At 49.0% G+C, this 21,759-nt stretch overlaps 1 protein-coding gene across 2 annotated transcripts; it reads left to right on the forward strand.

The window, feature by feature from the left end:
• The first annotated feature begins 775 nt into the window (after positions 1-775).
• On the forward strand, positions 776-21,130 carry LOC147090590 (uncharacterized). Of its 2 annotated transcripts, none has more exons than XM_085977355.1 (2): positions 776-987; positions 17,647-21,130. In XM_085977355.1, the coding sequence occupies exon 2, from the start codon at positions 17,649-17,651 to the stop codon at positions 19,467-19,469; it is 1,821 nt and encodes a 606-aa protein (XP_085833481.1). In that variant the 5' UTR covers positions 776-987; positions 17,647-17,648; the 3' UTR covers positions 19,470-21,130. The 2 variants fall into 2 exon arrangements, with proteins under 2 accessions (XP_085833481.1, XP_085833482.1); XM_085977356.1 differs by lacking the exon at positions 776-987 and adding an exon at positions 15,803-15,932.
• The last annotated feature ends 629 nt before the right edge of the window (positions 21,131-21,759 follow it).

The following is a 21,759-nucleotide window of genomic DNA, read 5'->3' on the forward strand; positions in this document are numbered from 1 at the left end:
CTTGATTCCCTTAATATTGAAAAATCTATCGATCTCCGCCTTGAATATACTCATCGACTGAGCCTCCACAGCCCTCTGGGGCAGAGAATTCCAAAGATTCACCACCCTCTGAGTGAAGAAGTTTCTCCTCGTCTCACTCCTCAGTTTCGAGGGAGCAGAAGGTGCTGTCACTATCCTGGAAAGCCAGGCCCCAGGCCACCCCTCTCTATAATCTAAATTCATCATAAAATCCCCCCCTGGGCCAAATCTCGACACATGGTAACAGTTTAAAATTTCAGGTGAGGGGATGAGGACCGGAGATGACTTCACATCGCTTTCAAATTTAGCAACAGATTGATAGTCACCTTTCGGACGAGACGTTAGACCGAGGCCCTGTCTGCTGTCTCGGATGGCGGTAAGCGATCCAATTGCATTATTGCTAAGAGCAGGGGGGGAGTGCTCCCCGGAGTCCTGGGGCCAATATTTATCCCTCAACCAACATCACAGACTCTCGTTTATCACATCGTCATTTGTGGGATCTTGCTGTGCGCAAATTGGCTGGCGCGTTCCCGACATTACAACAGTGACTATGCTTCATTAGCTGTGAAGCGCTTTGGGGCATCCCCGAGGTCGTGAAAGGCGCCATATAAATTCCAGGCATTATATTATTGTTGTTGCATGGAATTTGCCTGCCAAGTGTCTTTTTAAAAAAAAGTGATATTTGACTGATGCCTGCGGTTTTCTCGCATTTCCTTTTGTGCAAGAAAGATACTGACGGGGGTGGGGCCGGGTGGTTGGGGAGGTGGGGCTTCCTCGTGTGTATCAGTTGAAAAGGACGCTTGCACTCAAAGACGAGCATTCTCCCGGCTGGTTTGAAGCCAGTTGAGTTTCGGGAGTCCTTTTGCCGGCCAGCCAGCCGGCCGTCCCTGGAAGCATCACTTCCCGCTACGCGATAAGGGACAGCGTTCCTGGAGAAGCTCCGAACAGCCCCACTGGAGAACGGGTCCGGTAAGCACGGATTTATACTTTAACCCGGTTCCCGTCGGTCTGGGTTTTGTTTGTTGGTCGGAAGCTGAGGGAGATAGCAGCTGGGATCCTGGGGGGGCACCCGGTCGTTTGACATTGAGCCCCCCCCAGGCCAGATACATCGCAGTTAGATTCAGATATTCTGCCCCGCCGACAATATGCCTCAACCCCAATTCACCAGGGTAAAAAGAAAGAACGAACTGGCGTTTCCACAGCGGCTTTTCACGACGTCAGGTCGTCCCAGAGCACTTTACAGCCAGTGAGGCGCACAGCAAGCTCCCACTCGCGGCAGTGTGATAATGACCAGATCATCGGGTTTAGTGATGTTGATTGAGGGATAAATATTGGCCCAGGACACCGGGGAAAACTCCCCCTGCTCTTCATCGGAATAGTGCCGTGGGATTTTTTACATCTACCTGAGAGCGCAGACGGGGCCTCGGTTTAACGTCTCATCTGAAAGACGGCACCTCCGACAGTGCAGCGCTCCCTCAGCACTGCACTGGGAGTGTCAGCCTAGATTTTTGTGCTCAAGTCTCTGGAGGGGGTATTGAACCCACAACCTTCTGACTCAGAGGCAAGTGTGCTACCCACAGAGTCACAGGTGACACCATCACCAGCCCAACCCCCACTCCCCCCGACTCCTCCATTTCCAACACTAGCCAAATTGTCTCCCTCTTAGATAAGAACATAAGTATTAGGCGCAGGAGTCGGCCATACGGCCCCTCGAGCCTGATCCGCCAATTAATAAGATCATGGCTGATCTTCAACCTCAATTCCACTTTCCCGCCCGATCCCCATATCCCTGGATTCCCTTAGTGCCCAAAAATCTATCGATCACCGTCTTGAATATTCTCGACGACTGAGCATCCACTGCCCTCTGGGGTAGAGAATTCCAAAGATTCACCACCCTCTGAGTGAAGAAATTCCTCCTCATCTCAGTCCTAAATGGCCGACCCCTTTTCCTGAGACTATGCCCCCTAGTTCTAGACTCTCCAGCCAGGGGGAAACAATCTCTCAGCATCTACCCAGTCAAGCCCGCTAAGAATTTTACATGTTTCAATGAGATCACCTCTCATTGTTCTAAACTCTAGAGAATATGGACTTGGTCTACTCAATCTCTTCTCGTAGGACAGCCCTCTCATCCCAGGGATCAGTCTAGTGAAACTTCGTTGCACTCCCGCTAAGGCAAGCACGTCCTTCCTTAGGCAAGGAGACCACTTGAGTGAGATTCGTGCCAAACTCGAGCCTCTTTTATGCTGTGTCGACGCTGCCCAACAGATTTCATGTAGAACTCTTGCAGCCAGCAGACAGAAGACTATCACCCCATTAGTTTGGATTGGATTTGAACCTAGACCCCAGAGGTGAACGTTCAGTGTCCAATCCACTGTATTCCCATTCCCCATAGTTTCCCAACCCGCCCCGGCTGCCCTCATTTACAGTTGTTTGAACTCCAAGATTAGATCATTGTATTTTTAAATCCTTTGCTGGCATCGGCTCCCGGTTGAGCAACGCCTCGGTGTTAAAATTCTCAGCCTTGTTTTCAATCCCCTCCATGGCCTCGCCCCCCTCCCTATCTCTGTAATCTCCTCCAGCCCCACAACCCCCCGAGATCTCGGCGCTCCTCCAATTCTGGCCTCTTGCGCATCCCCCTATTTTAATCACTCCACCATTGGCGGCCGTGCCTTCAGCTGCCGAAGCTCTGGAATTCCCTCCCTAAACATCTCCGCCTCTCTCTCCTTCTTTAAGACTCTCCTTAAAACCTACCTCTTTGACCAGGGTCATCCACCCTAATATCTCCCTAGGTGGCTCGGGGTCAATTTAGTTTGACAATCGCTCCTGTGAAGCACCCTGGGACGTTTTACTACGTTAAAGGTGGTATATAACTGCAAGTTGTTGTTGTACTGTTTATAATATATGGCTTGCAATTCACAGTAGCGTTCCATCATTCCTTTCTGAGTTCATAGGTTCTTTGAATTGCAGGATTGCCCATATACTGCTGTCCTTTATGCTTGTCCCTGTATGAATCGACCCTCTGTGTGTGTGTGTGTATTCTCCCGACATGTCCGATCAGGGAACTGATACATTGATCATTTACCTCACTCATTGTGTTAGGGTTTTTTTTAAATTCGTGCATGGGATGTGGGCGTCACTGGCAAGTATGGCATTTATTGCCCATCCCTAGTTGCCCTTGAGAAGGTGGTGGTGAGCCACCTTCTTGAACCGCTGCAGTCCGTGTGGTGAAGGTACTCCCACAGTGCTGTTAGGGAGGGAGTTCCAGGATTCTGACTCAGTGACGATGAAGGAATGGCCGATATATTTCCAAATCAGGGTGATGTGTGACTTGGAGGGGAACTTGGAGGTGGTGGTGTTCCCATGCGCCTGCTGCCCTTGTCCTTCTAGGTGGCAGAGGTCGCGGGTTTGGGAGGTGCTGCCGAAGAAGCCTTGACGAGTTGCTGCCATGCGTTCTGTAGCTGTAAGCTAAAGAGTTTTATTGTTCTGTGTGATGAAGTGATGAGGCCATTTATCTTAGTGACTTGCCTTTGTGTTCTAGATAGATTTAACTTGCCTCACTAGCTCTCCCTACTCTTCAATAATGGTTGTCTTGTGACTACCCTTTGTGGGGCGCAGATAAGCAGGGTCTCGATTGGGTCAAGTTAGCCCAAGGTAATACAACAACGCCGGGCTCAGTTGGTAGCACTCGTGCCTGCCTGGAGTCAGAAGGTTGTGGGTTCAAGCCCCACTCCAGAGACCAGAGCACAAAATCCAGGCTGACACTGCCAGTGCGGTACTGAGGGAGTGCTGCACTGTCTGAGGCGCCGTCTTTCGGATGAGATGTTAAACCTCGGTCTGCCCTCTCAGGTGGACGTAAAAGATCCCATGGCCACTATTTCGAAGAAGAGCAGGGGAGATCTCCCTGGTGTCCTAGGGCCAATATTTATCCCTCAAACAACATGTAGGAAACGCAGCACCCGATTTACGCACAGCAAGCTCCCACAAACAGCGTTGAGATAATGACCACATCATCTGTTTTTAGCGATGTTGGTTGAGGGATAAATATTGGCCGGGGCACCAAAACTAGCTGCGGTCTGACTAAGGAAGTAAGTTATCTCGTTTCTTCGTGAGGCAGCCAGCGCACAGTCATCATGTCAGAATTAAAATTGGACCTGCAAAGGACTGGGTGCTTTCCTGTCTCCGATATCGACAGTGACGGTGGTCAGATAGGGAATTGTTCAAACATTCTGCTCTTCTATTTGCCCGGTGCAGATAAAAAAAGTCACTGCTGAGACAGAGAGCACCCTCCGTAAACTTGTGCTCATCCAAAACTCTGCTGCCCGTATCCTCACTCGCACCGAGTCCCGTTCACCCCCCGCTGTGCTCGCTGACCTACATTGGCTCCCAGTCCAGCAACGCCTGGTGCCAAAGGACTGGAGAATTGTAAATGTTACACCCCTGTTCAAAAAAGGGTGTAAGGATAAACCCAGCAACTACAGGCCAGCCAGTTTAACCTCGGTAGTGGGGATCCTTTTAGAAACACTAATCCCGGGACAAAATTAAAAGTCACTTGGACAAGTGTGGATTAATTAAGGAAAGCCAGCACGGATTTATCAAAGGCAAATCGTGTTTAACTAACTTGATTGAGTGTTTTGATGAGGTAACAGAGAGGGTTGATGAGGGTAGTGCGGTTGACGTAGTGTACATGGCCTTCCAAAAGGCGTTTGACAAATTGCCACATAATAGGCTTGCCAGCAAAGTTGAAGCCCATGGAATAAACGGGACAGTGGCAGCATGGATAGGGAATTGGCTAAGTGACAGGGAGCAGAGAGTAGTGGTGAACGGTTGTTTTTCGGACTGGAGAAAGGTATACAGTGGTGTTCCCCAGGGGTCGGTACTAGGACCACTGCTTTTCTTGATATATATTAGTGACTTGGATATGGGTGTACAGGGCACAATTTCAAAATGTGCAGATGACCCAAAACTTGGAAGTACAGTGAACAGTGAGGAGGACAGTGATAGACTTCAGGAAGACATAGACAGGCTGGTGGAATGGGCGGACACGTGGCAGATGAAATTTAACGCAGAAAAGTGCGAAGTGATACATTCTGGTAGGAAGAACGAGGAGAGGCAATATAAACTAAAGGGCACAATCCTAAAGTGGGTGCATGAACAGAGAATCCTGGGGGTATGTGTGCACAAATCGTTGAAGGTGGCAGGGCAGGTTGAGAAAGCAGCTAGAAAAGCATAAGGGATCTTACGCTTCATAAATGGAGGCACAGAGTACAAAAGCAAGGAAGTTATGATGAACCTTCATAAAACACTGGTTCGGCCTCAACTGGAGTATTGTGTCCAATTCTGGGCACCGCAATTTAGGAAGGATGTGAAGGCCTTAGAGAGGGTGCAGAAAAGATTGACAAGAATGGTTCCAGGGATGAGGGACTTCATTTATTTGAATAGACTGGAGAAGCTGGGGTTGTTCTCCTTAGAGCAGAGAAGGTTGAGAGGAGATTTGATAGAGGTGTTCAAAATCTTGAGGGGTCCGGACAGAGAAGATCGAGAGAAACTGTTCCCATTGGCGGAAGGGTCGGGAACCAGAGGACACAGATTTAAGGTGATTGGCAGAAGAACCCGGGCTCGACGGGCCGAATGGCCTCCTTCTGTGCTGTAACCATTCTATGATTCTAGACAACTGTCCCAAGGCGCTTCACAGGAGTGTTATAAAACAACATTTGACACCGAGCCCCATAAGGAGATATTAGGGCAGGTGACCAAAAGCTTGGTCAAAGAAGCAGGTTTTAAGGAGCGTCTTAAAGGAGAAAAAAGAGGCGGAGAGGTATAGGCAGGGAATTCCAGAGCTTAGGGCCTTGGGAGCTGAAAGCATGGTCACCACTGGAGGATCAACTGAAATCAGAGACACTCAAGAGGCCAGGATTAGAGGAGCGCAGATATCTCGGAGGATTGTGGGGCTGCAGGAGGTTACAGAGATAGGGAGGGGCCAGGCCATGGAGAGATTTGAAAACAAGGATGAGAATTTTAAAGTCGAGTCGCTTATTTTGAAATACAGACACTTTCCACTTCACCTGGAAGCTATGTGACTTCCCAGAGAGGTTGGGAGGGCGGGGTTGTCGGTGGGTGCAGGTGGAGAAATCTGGGAAATTCCTCTCCGACCTCCTTAGGTGATCGAAACTAGTCCAGGCGATCGTGCTGGCCCCTGATTAACGATACCAGGTACCCACCGCTTGTACGAGGTGGTCTCTGCCCCAGCCAGAAACAGGTCCAGCTCTCGCTTGAAGGAATTCAGCAAATCGGCGTCCACCGCTCGACTCAGCGGCCTGTTCCAGAGGCCCGTTATTCTCTGGAGAAAGATCCTCCCAACGTCTAACCTAGATCTGGCCTTTACACAACTTGAAATTGTGACCCCTGGCCCTCCCTAACCGACGCAGTTGAAACAATCCGTGGGCACCAACACAATCTAATCCCTTCATCAGACTTAGACTTGAAGGTAGGAAGTATGATAAAGAAGTTTGCAGATGATACTAAAATCGGCTGTGTGGTTGATAGTGAGGAAGAAAGCTGCAGACTGCAGGAAGATATCAATGGACTGGTCAGGTGGGCAGAACAGTGGCAAATGGAATTCAAGCCGGAGAAGTGTGAGGTTATGCATTTGGGGAGGGCTAACAAGGCAAGGGAATACACAATAAATGGTAGGACACTGGGAAATGCAGAGGAACAAAGGGACCTTGGAGTGCAGGTCCACAGATCCCTGAAGGTAGCAGGACAGGTAGATAAGGTGGTTAAGATGGCATATAGGATATTTGCCTTTATTAGCCGAGGCACAGAATACAAGAGCAGGGAAGTTATGCTTGAACTGTATCAAACACTAGTTAGGCCACAGCTAGAATACTGCGTGCAGTTCTGGTCACCACATTACAGGAAGGAGGTGATCGCACTAGAGAGGGTACAGAGGAGATTTACCAGGATGTTGCCTGGACTGGGGAATTTTGGCTATGAGGAAAGTTTGGAGAGGCTGGGGTTGTTTTCTTTGGAACAGAAGAGGCTGAGGGGGGACCTTATTGAGATGTATATAATTATGAGGGGCCTAGATAGAGTGGATAGGAAGGACCTATTTCCCTTAACAGAGGGGTCGACAACCAGAGGGCATAGATTTAATGTAATTGGTAGGAGATTTAGAGAAGATTTGAGGGGAAATTTCTTCTCCAACAAGCGAGAGTCTAACCACCTCTCCTTGACATTCCGAATCCCCCACTATCAACATCCTGGGGGTCACCATTAACCAGAAACCTAACTGGACCAGCCAGATAAATACTGTGGAAACAAGAGCAAGTCAGAGGTTAGGTATTCTGCAGCGAGTGTCTCAACTCCTGACTCCCCAAAGCTTTTCCACCATCTACAAGGCACAATTAAGGAGTGTGATGGAATACTCTCCACTTGCCTGGATGAGTGCAGCTCCAACAACACTCAAGAAGCTCGACACCATCCAGGACAAAGCAGCCCACTTGATTGGCACCCCATCCACCACCTTAAACATTAACTCCCTCCACCACCGGCGTATCGTGGCTGCAGTGTGTACCATCTACAAGATGCACTGCAGCAACTCGCCAAGGCTTCTTCGGCAGCACCTCCCAAACCCGCGACCTCTTCCACCTAGAAGGACAAGGGCAGCAGGCGCATGGGAACACCACCACCTCCAAGTTCTCCTCCAAGTCACACACCATCCTGACTTAGAAGTATATCACTGATCCTTCATCGTCGCTGGGTCCAAATCCTGGAACTCCTTACCTGACAGCACTGTGGGAGCACCTTCACCGCACAGACTGCAGCGGTTCAAGAAGGTGGCTCACCACCACCTTCTTAAGGGCAACTAGGAATGGGCAATAAATGCTGTCCTTGCCAGCGACCCCCAGATCCCATAAACGAATAAAACCAGAGAGTGGTGGGGTTCTGGAACTCAGTGCCTGTAAGGGTGGTAGATGCCGAAAACCTCACCACATTTAAAAAGTGCTTGGATGTGCACTTGAAGTGCTGTAACCTACAGGGCTACGGACCAAGCGCTGGAACGTGGGATTAGGCTGGATCGCTCTTTGTCGACCGGCGCGGCCACAATGGGCCAAAATGGCCTCCTTCTGTGCTGTAACTTTAGAGTGATAGAGTCATAGACATATACAGCACAGAAAGAGGCCCTTCGGCCCATCGTGTTCACGCCGGCCATCAAGCCCTGTATATTCTAACCCCATTTTCCAGCACTTGGTCCATAGCCTTGTATGCTATGGCATTTCAAGTGCTCATCCAAATGCTTCTTGAATGTTGTGAGGTTTCCTGCCTCTACCACCCTTTCAGGCAGTGAGTTCCAGATTCCAACCACCCTCTGGGTGAAAAAGTTTTTCCTCAAATCCCCTCTAAACCTCTTGCCCCTTACCTTGAATCTATGCCCCCTGGTTATTGACCCCTCTACTAAGGGGAAAAGTTCCTTTCTATCTACCCTATCTATGCCCCTCATAATTTTGCACACCTCAATCAGGTCCCCCCTCAGCCTCCTCTGCTCTAAGGAAAACAACCCCAGCCTGTCCAGTCTCTCTTCATGGCAGCACGGTGGCATAGTGGTTAGCACTGTTGCCTCACAGCGCCAGGGACCCGGGTTCAAATCCGGCCTCGGGTGACTGTCTGTGTGGAGTTTGCACATTCTCCCCGTGTTTGCGTGGGTTTCCTCCGGGTGCTCCGGTTTCCTCCCACAGTCCAAAGATGTGCGGGTTAGGTTGATTGGCTATGATAAAAATTGACCCTTAGTGTTAGGGGGATTAAATACGGGGATAGGGTGGGATATGTGTTGGTGTAGGGGTTACGGGGATCGGGTGGGATATGTGTCGGTGCAGGCTCGATGGGCCGAAATGGTCTCTATCTGCACTGTGGGGTTTCTGTGATTCTGTGATAGCTGAAGCGCTCCAGCCCAGGTAACATCCTGGTGAAACTCCTCTGCACCCTCTCTAATGCAATTGCCTCCTTCCTATAGTGTGGCGACCAGAACTGCACACAGTATTCCAGTTGTGTCCCAACTAGCATTTTGTACAGCTCCATCACAACCTCCCAGCTCTTATATTCCATCCCTCGGCTAATGAAGGCAAGTATCCCATATGCTTTCTTAACCACCTTATCTACCTGTCCTGCTGCCTTCAGGGATCTATGTACATGCACACCAAGGTCCCTCTGATCCTCTGTCCTTCCTAGGGTCCTACCATTCATTGTGTATTCACTTGCCTTGTTAGTCCTCCCAAAATGCATCACCTCATGCTTTTCAGGGTTAAATTCCATTTGCCACTGTTCTGCCCATCTGACCAACCCATCTATATTGTCCTGTAGCCTGAGGCTTCCCTCCTCGCTATTTACCACTCCACCAATTTTCATGTCATCTGCGAACTTACTGATCATACCTCATACATTTATATCTAAATCTTTAATGTACACTATAAACAGCAAGGGACCGAGCACCGATCCCTGTGGTACACCACTGGACATAGGCTTCCAGTCACCAAAACAACCTTCGACCATCACCCTCTGCCTCCTGCCACTAAGCCAATTTTGGATCCAATGTGCCAAATTGCCCTGGATCCCATGGACTTTTACCTTCTTGACCAGTCACCCATGCGGGACTTTGTCAAAAGCCTTACTGAAGTCCATGTTGACTACATCAACTGCACTACCCTCATCCACACACCTAGTCACCCCCTCGAAAAATTCAATCAAATTGGTTAGACATGATATCCCCCTGATAAAGCCATGCTGACTATCCTTGATTAATCCTTGCCTCTCCCAGTGGAGACTAATTCTGTCCCTCAGAATTTTTTCCAATAATTTCCCTAACACTGAAGTTAGGCTCACTGGCCTGTAATTCCCTGGTTTATCCCTACTACCCTTCTTGAATAATGGTACTACATTAGCTGTCCTCCCGTCCTCTGGAACCTCCCCTGTGGCCAGAGAGGTTCTGAAAATTTGTGCCAGAGCCCCTGCAATCTCCTCCCTTGCCTAACACAGCAGCCTGGGATACATCTCGTCTGGGCCTGGGGATTTATCCACTTTTAAGCCCGCTAAAACTGCAAGTACCTCCTCCCTGTCAATGCTAATTTGTTCAAGTATAACACAATCCCCTTGCCTGATTTCTATGCCTACATCGTCCTTCTCCATAGTGAACACAGATGCAAAATATTCATTTAAAACCTCACCTACATCTTCCGGCTCTACACACAGATTGCCACTTTGGTCCATAATGGGCTCTACTCTTTACCTGGTTATCCCTTTGCCCTTAATATACAGGAAACTTTCAATTTACCGGCACCTATATAACTGGAAATCTCGGTTAACCAGCAAAATTCAGGAGTAGGTTCAGGTAAGTTTTATTACTTGCCATCCTCCATCTGTTGCTGTTCAAGGGTATGGCTGCAGCTGTTGCTAAGCTACAGAGACGCTTGGACCTTTTGGCCATTGTTCTGAACCTGTTGCTAAGCAACAGGGTTTGTTGCTTTATATGGAGCTCTCAGCTCCGTATCTTTTACTATAGCTTTCGGTTATCCGGAATTTTTGATGAACCGGCACCACGTCAGTCCCGTCGGTGCCGGAAAAAAAAAGTTTCCTGTACTTATAAAACACCTTGGGATTTTCCGTTATTTTGCCCGCCAGTGTTTTTTCATGCCCCCTCTTCGCTCTCTTAATTTCTTTTTTAAATACCCCCCTGCACTTTCTAAACTCCTCTAGGGCTTCCACTGTTTTTAGTCCTTTGTATCTGCCAAAAGCCTCCCTTTTTTTCCTAATCCATTCTTGTATATCCCTTGACATCCAGTGTTCCCTGGACTTGTTGGTCCCACCCTTGACCCGTACGGGAACATGTTGGCGCTGTACTCTCTCTATTTCCTTTCTGAATGACTTCCACTGCTCTGATGTGGATTTTCCTACAAGTAGCTGATCCCAGTCCACTTTGGCCAGATCCTGCCTTATCATATTAAAATCAGCCTTCCCCCAATTTAGAACCTTTACTTCCGGTCCATCTTTGTCCTTTTCCATGACTACCTTAAATCTCACCGAATTATGGTCATTGTGCTGTCTCTCCCTCTAACTTAACCTTACTGTATGTACATAACCTACTTAAATATGTATAACTTACCTGTTAGGGCCGTTGCCCCTTTAACTCACCGTTTAGGGCCATTGCCCCTTTAAGACGCGCCTTAGCGTGCTGACGTCACGTCACGTACGACGTGACGTACGTGCGTGAGGCGGCCGCCGGCCCGACTCGGCTCTCCAGAAAGGCTGCCGGCACAGCCCGGCCTAGCGTCTTCGGCCGCATCTACCAGCCGCCGGGAGCGACGCGATCTTCCGCTCCCGCGGCAAGCATCGGCTCAGCCTGGCCTCCAGCTCCCGCTCCCGACTTCGGCCTCCACGGCCAGAAACGCGACCACGCGCATCACGTGACGCCCCAAGCGCGGACAACGCTACCGAGCGTGATGAGGTCATCACGCTCCCCACAGGACTGCTACGTAGTCCTCGTGGAGTCCTCGCTGGGACACAGACCTACACCACGGTGCTCCTACAGCAGCACAGGCTCCGGGCAGTTGTATTGTCCCCATGCTTGAGTCTTGGAAATTGTTTGTCTGTAAGTATTCTAGAATGCTATAGATGATTAATGTGCACTGTATGTTGTAGAAAATGTTTAGTTGTAACTTTTCTCTGCCTAGCTGATTAACTAGTAGCTGTATTTTCATACACTATGTACAGGGCTAATTTAAAGAGAATGCCTCCCAGTTTACTAAATGTACTGTGTTGCTCAGGCGTACCTAAATCTGTGTATACATATCAGTTATGCGCCTGTATACTAATGTGTGCTTCCATTTCTGTGTTGTATTTCAGTTTTACAATTAGAATCGTTCAGTAAAGCGTTACAAGAAAAGTCAAGCCTTGTGATTTTATTGGAAGATATCGAGCTGTTCGCTATCTGTCTAGCTCTGCATAGAATCGCGTTGCGAGGGCAGAACAGTAAAAAGACAGCAGCACAGCGGGCTCAAGCACAGGAAGATACCACTCAGCTACCATGAGTCTACGCTCAGGAAAACAATATACTCTAGAGGAAGTCGACCAGCCAATCGAGAAGAATGAGCCTCTCCCAGCAAACGAGGCCAAGTCACAGTCCTCTAAAGCAGCCTCTAGAACATCTCGGCGGTCCAGCAGACCGTCGTCACCGACAGCTCTCCCAGCAAACGACGCCAAGTCACAGTTCTCTAAAGTATCCTCTAGGTCATCTCGGCGGTCCAGCAGACCGTCGTCATCGACAGCTTCTACAGCCGCCAAAGCACGTGCCAAGGCAAAGGCCACCCAAGCGCAATTGTCCTTCGCTGAAAAAGAAGCTGACCTCATGAAGCAGAGAGCCGACCTCGACGCTAGTGTGATGAAGCAGAGAGCTGACCTCGAAGCTAGTGCGATGAAGCAGAGAGCTGACCTCGAAGCTAGTATGATGAAGCAGAAAGCCGACCTTGTAAAGCAGAGAGCTGATCTCGCTGCCATTCTCCACATTCTCCAAAGCCAGAGAGCTGCCGCTGCCGCTAAAGCCGAAGCCGCAGCTTATGAAGAAGATGAGGAGAGCGAACGCGGGGAGCCCAGCCAGGAAACATATGACCTGGAACAGCCCCTCAGTCCAGTGCAACGTACAAATGAGTATGTCCAACAACACTCCAAAGTGTTCTCAAAGGAAACATTCAGGTATCTCGACGTAGAACTAGCTACTCACCCCAGCAACAAACGGCCCGTTTTCGGAGACACTGAGCTCAAAAGAGAAGAAACGAGTAAGACTCACCTGCAGAGCCCTCCACAACACTCGGCCAATCCAGCTAAGCAGTCCTCGCCCGAGCCGCAAGACGCACAAGACTTCGCCAGGTACCTTACTCGCCGAGAATTGTTAAGTTCAGGCCTCCTAGAATTCGATGACCGTCCTGAAAATTATTGGTCATGGAGAGCATCCTTCCTGAGTACCACCAAGGACTTGAATCTGTCAGCCAGAGAAGAACTAGACCTGATGACAAAGTGGCTCGGAGCCGAGTCGTCAAGGCAGGCGAAGAGAATTCGCTCAGCGCACGTCCTCAATCCCACAGCAGGCCTCCACCTGGTTTGGCAACGTCTCAACGACTGTTATGGGACACCAGAAGTCATCGAACACGCACTGCTCAAGAAGCTTGAGGACTTCCCGAAGCTAACCAACAAGGATAATGTCGAGCTCAGAGAACTGGGCGACATTCTCCTCGAACTGGAGTGTGCCAAGGGAGAAGGTTACCTGACCGGCCTCTCGTATTTGGATACGGCTCGCGGGGTAAACCCAATAGTGGAAAAGCTCCCCCACAATCTTCAAGAGAAATGGATAGCTAAGGGATCCAAGTACAAGGAGGAAAATGGAGTGGCATTTCCCCCCTTCTCTCTCTTCTCCAGGTTTGTCCAACAACAGGCAAGGGTGAGGAATGATCCAAGTTTCGCTTTCTCCACCTCCAGCAGTTACGCTCCTTCGAGAACAGAGAAACCCACAAAGGACAGCAACAAAGCCTCTGTGAGTGTGCACAAAACAGAGGTTCCAGCCGAACCCTCAGTCAACCAATCCAGTTCTGCTGGGAATGAAGTGGATGACCCAGATCGTCAGTGTCCTATACACAAGAAGCCCCACCCACTCAAAAAGTGTCGAAGCTTTAGAGACAAGCCCATTGATGAGCGCACGTCATACCTGAAAGAGAACCGCATCTGCTTCAGGTGTTGTGGGTCGACTACGCACATGGCAAAAGACTGCAAGGCGACAATCAAGTGCCTTGAGTGCAACAGCGAAAAACACATAGCAGCCCTGCATCCAGGTCCTCCTCCGTCAACCACCGAGAGCGCCGCGGTTGACAAAGAGGATAGCGGGGAGCAAAGCGAAAGCACATCTTCAGTCACCTCCAAGTGTACAGAGGTTTGCGGAAATGCAAGCAGCCCACGCTCATGCTCCAAAATCTGCTTGGTTAAAGCATATCCTGCAGGGAGAAAGGAGAAGGCAATCAAAATGTATGCAGTGCTCGATGAGCAAAGCAACAAGTCCCTAGCGAAGACGGAATTCTTCAATCTCTTCGACGTCAAGGCCAGCACCGCTCCGTACACGCTAAAAACCTGTGCAGGGACAACAGATACTACGGGTAGGAGAGTCGGGAACTTCATGATCGAGTCCATGGATGGGAAACTACAGCTTCCCCTCCCCACCTTGATTGAGTGCGACATGATGCCAGAGGACAGGACGGAAATCCCCTCCCCAGAGGTCGCACGCCATCAGCCCCACCTACAGCCAATTGCCAATAAGATTCCAGCTGTGGACCCGGACGCTCCAATCCTCCTACTCTTGGGAAGAGACATCTTAAGGGTGCACAAGGTACGTGAGCACATCAACGGGCCCCACGATGCTCCCTATGCGCAGCGGCTTGACTTGGGATGGGTCCTCGTGGGTGGAGTTTGCCTGGGAACAGTCCACAAACCAGCGGATGTCAGCGTCTATAAAGCAAACGTGTCGTGCAACGGTCGCACATCCTGTCTCAGCCCATGCCCAAACAGGATCCAGGTAAAGGAGGACTACGACGACATGACGCAGCATCATAGGTCAACCTCCTCTGCCTGTGAGGAAGAGGCAGGCCCCACTGTGAGCACAGATGGCCTAGGATGCTCAGTGCTTGAAAGGTCCAAGGACGATAGACACAGCTGGGCGGCACCCCTGCCGTTTCGCCCTCCTGGACGCCGTCTTCCGAGTAGCGGGGAGCAGGCTGCGGGGCGCCTCTGCTCGCTCAGGAGAACCCTGGTGCCGGGGTCCACCGACCCAGACACGCCTGCAGTCCCCACCCCAGCGATGCTCCTGACTCAAAAGATGAGTGCTATTTCAGCTCCCTCTGGAAACTTCGACATGGCCGAGCTGCACGGGAAGCAGTGGAAGCAAGTACAGTGTCGTGCAGACACTTCTTGGAAGAGATGGGGAGGAGAGTATTTGCCCACCCTACAGAGCCGTAGGAAATGGACAGAAGACAAGCCGAATGTCAAAGTGAGAGATGTCGTCTTGCTGAAAGACAGCCAAGCACACAAACGAACGGTCAGTGGGACTGGCCGTCAAAACTCTGCCGAGCAGGGACAAGAGGGTCCGCAAGGTGGAGGTGAAGACCGTCAAGGAAGAGACTGTCAAGGTGTTTCCGAGGCCAGTCTCAGAGATCGTAGTCCTCCTTTCCGAAGAAATCTAGAGAACGGACTCTGAGCGTGTGGCAGCCAAAGGACGTTTTCTCCAGGTTATTTTGTATCTGTAGTGGTACAAATGGAATTGTACCAAGCGGGGAGTGTGCTGTCTCTCCCTCTAACTTAACCTTACTGTATGTACATAACCTACTTAAATATGTATAACTTACCTGTTAGGGCCGTTGCCCCTTTAACTCACCGTTTAGGGCCATTGCCCCTTTAAGACGCGCCTTAGCGTGCTGACGTCACGTCACGTACGACGTGACGTACGTGCGTGAGGCGGCTGCCGGCCCGACTCGGCTCTCCAGAAAGGCTGCCGGCACAGCCCGGCCTAGCGTCTTCGGCCGCATCTACCAGCCGCCGGGAGCGACGCGATCTTCCGCTCCCGCGGCAAGCATCGGCTCAGCCTGGCCTCCAGCTCCCGCTCCCGACTTCGGCCTCCACGGCCAGAAACGCGACCACGCGCATCACGTGACGCCCCAAGCGCGGACAACGCTACCGAGCGTGATGAGGTCATCACGCTCCCCACAGGACTGCTACGTAGTCCTCGTGGAGTCCTCGCTGGGACACAGACCTACACCACGGTGCTCCTACAGCAGCACAGGCTCCGGGCAGTTGTATTGTCCCCATGCTTGAGTCTTGGAAATTGTTTGTCTGTAAGTATTCTAGAATGCTATAGATGATTAATGTGCACTGTATGTTGTAGAAAATGTTTAGTTGTAACTTTTCTCTGCCTAGCTGATTAACTAGTAGCTGTATTTTCATACACTATGTACAGGGCTAATTTAAAGAGAATGCCTCCCAGTTTACTAAATGTACTGTGTTACTCAGGCGTACCTAAATCTGTGTATACATATCAGTTATGCGCCTGTATACTAATGTGTGCTTCCATTTCTGTGTTGTATTTCAGTTTTACAATTAGAATCGTTCAGTAAAGCGTTACAAGAAAAGTCAAGCCTTGTGATTTTATTGGAAGATATCGAGTTGTTCGCTATCTGTCTAGCTCTACATAGAATCGCGTTGCGAGGGCAGAACAGTCATTGTCACCAAAATGCTCTCCTACTGACACTTCTACCACTTGCCCGGCTACATTCCCTAGAATTAGGTCCAATACCGCCCCCTCTCTTGTAGGACTTTCTACATGCTGGCTCAAAAAGCTCTCCTGGATGCACTTTAAGAATTCCGCACCCTCTAAGCCTTTCACACTCTGACTATCCCAGTTAATATTGGGGAAGTTGAAATCCCCTACTATTATTACCCTATTATTTCTACACTTCTCTGAGATATGCCTACATATCTGTTCCTCTATCTCCCCCTGACTGTTCGGGGGCCGATAGTACACTCCCAGCAAAGTGCTTGCCCCTTTTTGTTTTTAAGTTCTACCCATATGGCCTCATTAGAGGAACCTGCTAAGATATCATCCCTCCTTACCGCAGTAATTGACTCCTTGATTAATATTGCGACACGCCCCTCCTCTTTTACATCCCCCTCTGCCTCGCCTGAAGATTCTATACCACGGAATATTGAGCTGCCAATCCTACCCCTCCCTCAACCATGTCTCTGTGATAGCAACAATATCATACTCCCATGTGTTCATCAACACCTTCAATTCATCTACCTTACTCGTAAGACTCCTTGCATTAAAATAAATGCCTTCCAGCCTTGCCATACTCCATTGTGCCGATACATATTTGCTCTGCCTTCCAGACTGACTTGTTTTTTCCTCTATATTTGGCTGTGCATCACCCTCTGCTATAGCTCCACACGGTATCCCATCCCCCTGACAAGTTAGTTTAAACCCCCCGCCACCAACAGTACTAGCAAACCTCCCCGCAAGGATGTTGGTCCCGTTCCGGTTCAGGTGCAACCAGTCCGACTTGTACAGGTCCCACCTTTCCCAGAAACAGACCCAGTGATCCAGGAAACTAAAGCCCTCCCTCCTGCACCAACTCTTTAGCCACGCATTCATCTGCTCTATCCTTCTATTCCTATACTCACTAGCACGTGGCACCGGGAGAAATCCAGAGATTACAACCTTTGAGGTCCTGCTTTTTAAACTGCTACCTAGCTCAGTAAATTCTCGTTGCAGGACCTCATCCCTCTTTCTACCCATGTCGTTGGTACCAATGTGAACCACGACCTCTGACTGTTCGCACTCCCCCTTCAGAATGCCCTGCAGCCGTTTCTATGGTTCTATCATCTTATCAACCTCAAACAAATCAGCCCCGAGTCTACACTCCTATTAGGGTGGCAATGCCCAAAAGACTAGTCAACAAGAGTTAGAGTTAGTGTCTTCAAGTCAGGTTGAGAGAACATTGGAGTGAAAGTCAATAGTTACAACTGTAAAGTTTCTTTTTTTTAATTTTTTAGGAATGTGGCTGTCGAGGATGTTATACCTGTGGACCTTCTGTTGTATATACCTATTCAGGACTTCCCTAACTTCTCCTCTGTGCAATTCATTTCATGATTCAGCAGGAAACTTTGTAACCAACTGCAGTCATCGGTCCCTTGTGTCTGTCCCTGACTCTTTCCCGCTAGAAACCAAGATCCTCCTACTGAACTTCAACTCCCTCAGGTCCATCTCCTTAAGCTCGTTTAAAACCCTCTCACAACTCAACGATCTCGAGCTTTCCAACAACCAGATTCAGAACATTGAGCCGGATTACCCTCTCTCAATAAAAAAGCTGGACCTCTCGTCTAACTCCTTAACCAACGTTCCCAACTTCAGCAACCTCCGACATCTCACAAAGCTAGTCCTTGATCACAACAAGATACCTGCTCTGCCCGAGGGGGCGTTCAATGACTTACCCATGTTAGACGAGCTAAGCATCAGAGGAAACGCAATCCAGGTTGTTCCTGAGCACATCTTTGACCCTCTCGAGAATCTTAGATACTTAATCCTTTCTGGAAATAACATCAAGAAATTCCCCGATAACTCACTGGACAGCTTAGAATATCTGGAAAAATTTGATGTCTCAAATAATGAACTAAGAACAATTCCTCAAGACTTCTTTGAGAACAACCTACTGTCTTATGTCTATCTCTACAATAACCCATGGCACTGTGGGTGCGACACTGTGGAGTATTTGAGAGAATGGATTGAATTAAATGAAGTTAACATATACAGACGTTCTGGGGAGGCTGATGCAGAGAGTGTTGTTTGTCGGACTCCATCTGCTTGGGAAGACACTCCGATTATTCATCTCCCAATTGAACAAATCTGTCAGGTTGTGACAACAACTGAAATAATCCCTCAGACAAGCACAGCTACAGGAAGGGTACAAGTGACTACTTTCAACAGCCACTGGTTAACGACATCTCCACCCCTGGAGGTTTGTGCTCAATATAGGGATTTGGCAGGAAAATTTGTGACCAACTGCAGTCATCGGTCCCTTGTGTCTGTCCCTGACACTCTCCCGCTAGAAACTGAGATCCTCCTACTGGACTTTAACTCTCTCAGGTCCATCTCCTTAAGCTCGTTTAAAACCCTCTCTGAGCTCAATGATATCGACCTATCCAACAACCAGATTCAGAACATTGAGCCGGATTACCCTCTCTCAATAAAAAAGCTGGACCTCTCGTCTAACTCCTTAACCAACGTTCCCAACTTCAGCAACCTCCGACATCTCACAAAGCTAGTCCTTGATCACAACAAGATACCTGCTCTGCCCGAGGGGGCGTTCAATGACTTACCCATGTTAGACGAGCTAAGCATCAGAGGAAACGCAATCCAGGTTGTTCCTGAGCACATCTTTGACCCTCTCGAGAATCTTAGATACTTAATCCTTTCTGGAAATAACATCAAGAAATTCCCCGATAACTCACTGGACAGCTTAGAATATCTGGAAAAATTTGATGTCTCAAATAATGAACTAAGAACAATTCCTCAAGACTTCTTTGAGAACAACCTACTGCCTTATGTCTATCTCTACAATAACCCATGGCACTGTGAGTGCGACACTGTGGAGTATTTGAGAGAATGGATTGAATTCAATGATGTTAACATATACAGACGTTCTGGGGAGGCTGATGCAGAGAGTGTTGTTTGTCAGACTCCATCTGCCTGCGAAGGGACTCCAATTATTCATCTCCCAATTGAACAAATCTGTCAGGTTGTGACAACAACTGAAATAATCCCTCAGACAAGCAAGAGGCCAGAATTGAAGGAGCGCAGAGATCTCGGAGGGCTGTAGGGGTGGAGGAGGTTACAGAGATAGGGAGGGGGCGAGGCCATGGAGGGATTTGAACGCAAGGATGAGAGTTTTAAAATTGAGGCGTTGCTTAACCGGGAGCCAATGAAGATCAGCGAGCACAGGGGCCGATGGGTGAACGGGACATGGTGCGAGTTAGGACACAGATAGCAGACTTTTTAATGACCTCAAGTTCACAGAGGGTAGAATGTGGGAGGCCGGCCAGGAGTGCGTTGGAATAGTCAGACCTAGAGGTAACAAAGGCTCTCCATTTCCTGAAAATTCTGACAAGGGGCTCCCTGTGGTTGAGTAGCCCCCCAGCGCCCACTGGCCTGACCAGTGGCTTTCAAGTTTACTGTACACGAGGGGGGGCGGGGGGAAATCACAGCCTAGCTTCTGAATAACCCGTGTCATCTAGCGGAGGGGAAATCAAAAATGTCATTCTTGGGTCTCCAGAAATAGCAAATACGAAATTGAGGGGGCAGGGAAAGATCAGCTGGTCCGTCAAGCCTGCCCCACACTCAGCAATGGCCGGAGCATCATAACTTAACACTTCCTCCTGCCCTCTCCCCTTACACCCCTCTCCCACCCACCCACCGCAGCCTTTAAAATGTCCTGGGAGAGGCAAAATATCCCAGGTCTAAAAATACCCTGGAAAACGACCCTCGACCCTCTCAGGCAATCAATACCAGGACAGGAGATCACAAGGTCCACTTGTTACCTGTTTAAACCGCTTGCTGTCTATATGATGCGATCTCTGCCCCAGTAAGGAACAGCTCCAGCTGCACGACTCTCTGGGAAAAGAGCCGCCCAACATCCCGGTCTATTCCTACTCTTACAGACTTTAAAACTCATGTTCCCGGGTCCTCCCCAGTCTGTGAAACTGGAATAATCTCTCACCATGCACGCTATCCCAGCCTTATCCGATAGACCTTTATCAGGTCACCTGTGGGATAGAGAGTACCTGTAGGATTTAGTAAACATTGTTAAGATTTTGTAAGCATTATTAAATAACTATAATATGTGAAATTGTATGTTAAAAAGTCTGTATAAAATGGCGAATGGCTGGGAAGCAAAGCTTGATGGTAAAATTAAGCCAACATTATGTTAACTGTGAGAATAGTGCTGAGGTCGTGTAGATTTTCTGTTATATTGAAAAGAAGAAGCCAGTGAAGGACAACACATGAATTAAGTCTCAAAGTAAGATCGAGGGTTTTCAATACCTAACACCCCTTATCGCTGAAGTTTCGGACCGGTCTAGATAATGGGCTATGGGAAAGGCAAAAGGCCACTGTCGTAATTCAGGGGGAAGTCTGGCGATATAAAAGTTCTCATCCTCAAAGCTCACAGCAGAAAAGGGGAGGGAATCATAGACCGTACTTGCGAAGGTCAGAATGGTGAGATAGCCCAAGCAGCTGCAAGTTGCTATGTATTTTGAAGGAGGAAAAAAAGGTATAAAGGAACAGCTATTGAACACTGAAGTCAGCGCGAAACCAGAGGATGAGAAGCTTCAGTCAACAGAACACAGCAAGAGTTAAAGAGACAGCACCACAGTCACTCGGAAGGAACGCCAGGGTTCGATGAACAGATTGCGACTATCTTCTTGTTATTTCATTGTACTCGATGTTTAATACTTAATAAACCTGTTTTACTGATACACAATATACCTGTACCCGGAGTGGGTTGTGTAGTCACGGACAAATTATTCTAAAGAGCTTTTGAAAGCTACACACCTCTAAGTCTACGTTGCTCTAAAGTAGATGGACCAAAGTCCTCAATCCAACCTGAGCAGCTGAGGTTCTTTAAGCTCGGAACCGTTCCTGTAACTCTGCTCTGGGGGTGAGAGTCAGAAAACCACGGTGACTTTGGGAGCCCTTTGGGATTCTGATGGCCCACCCCAATCTAGGCTCAGACTTTTCATAAGAACATAAGAAATAGGAGCAGGAGTAGGCCATTCAATAAGATCATGACTGATCTTCTACCTCATCTCCACTTTATCCTGCACTATTCCCGTATCCCTTGATTCCCTTAATATTGAAAAATCTATCGATCTCCGCCTTGAATATACTCATCGACTGAGCCTCCACAGCCCTCTGGGGCAGAGAATTCCAAAGATTCACCACCCTCTGAGTGAAGAAGTTTCTCCTCGTCTCAGTCCTCAGTTTTGAGGGAGCAGAAGGTGCTGTCACTATCCTGGAAAGCCAGGCCCCAGGCCACCCCTCTCTATAATCTAAATTCATCATAAAACCCCCCCCGGGCCAAATCTCGACACATGGCAACAGTTTAAAATTTC

The sequence above is a fragment of the Somniosus microcephalus genome, unplaced genomic scaffold, assembly GCF_052327205.1.
Source record: "Somniosus microcephalus isolate GS21.2 unplaced genomic scaffold, FLI_Smic_1.0 unresolved_chr4, whole genome shotgun sequence".
Taxonomy (NCBI): domain Eukaryota; kingdom Metazoa; phylum Chordata; class Chondrichthyes; order Squaliformes; family Somniosidae; genus Somniosus; species Somniosus microcephalus.

Coding starts and splice junctions, on each gene's coding strand:
- LOC147090590 (XM_085977355.1), top strand. CDS start 17,649: ATGTGGCTGTCGAGGATGTTATACCTGTGGACCTTCTGTTGTATATAC.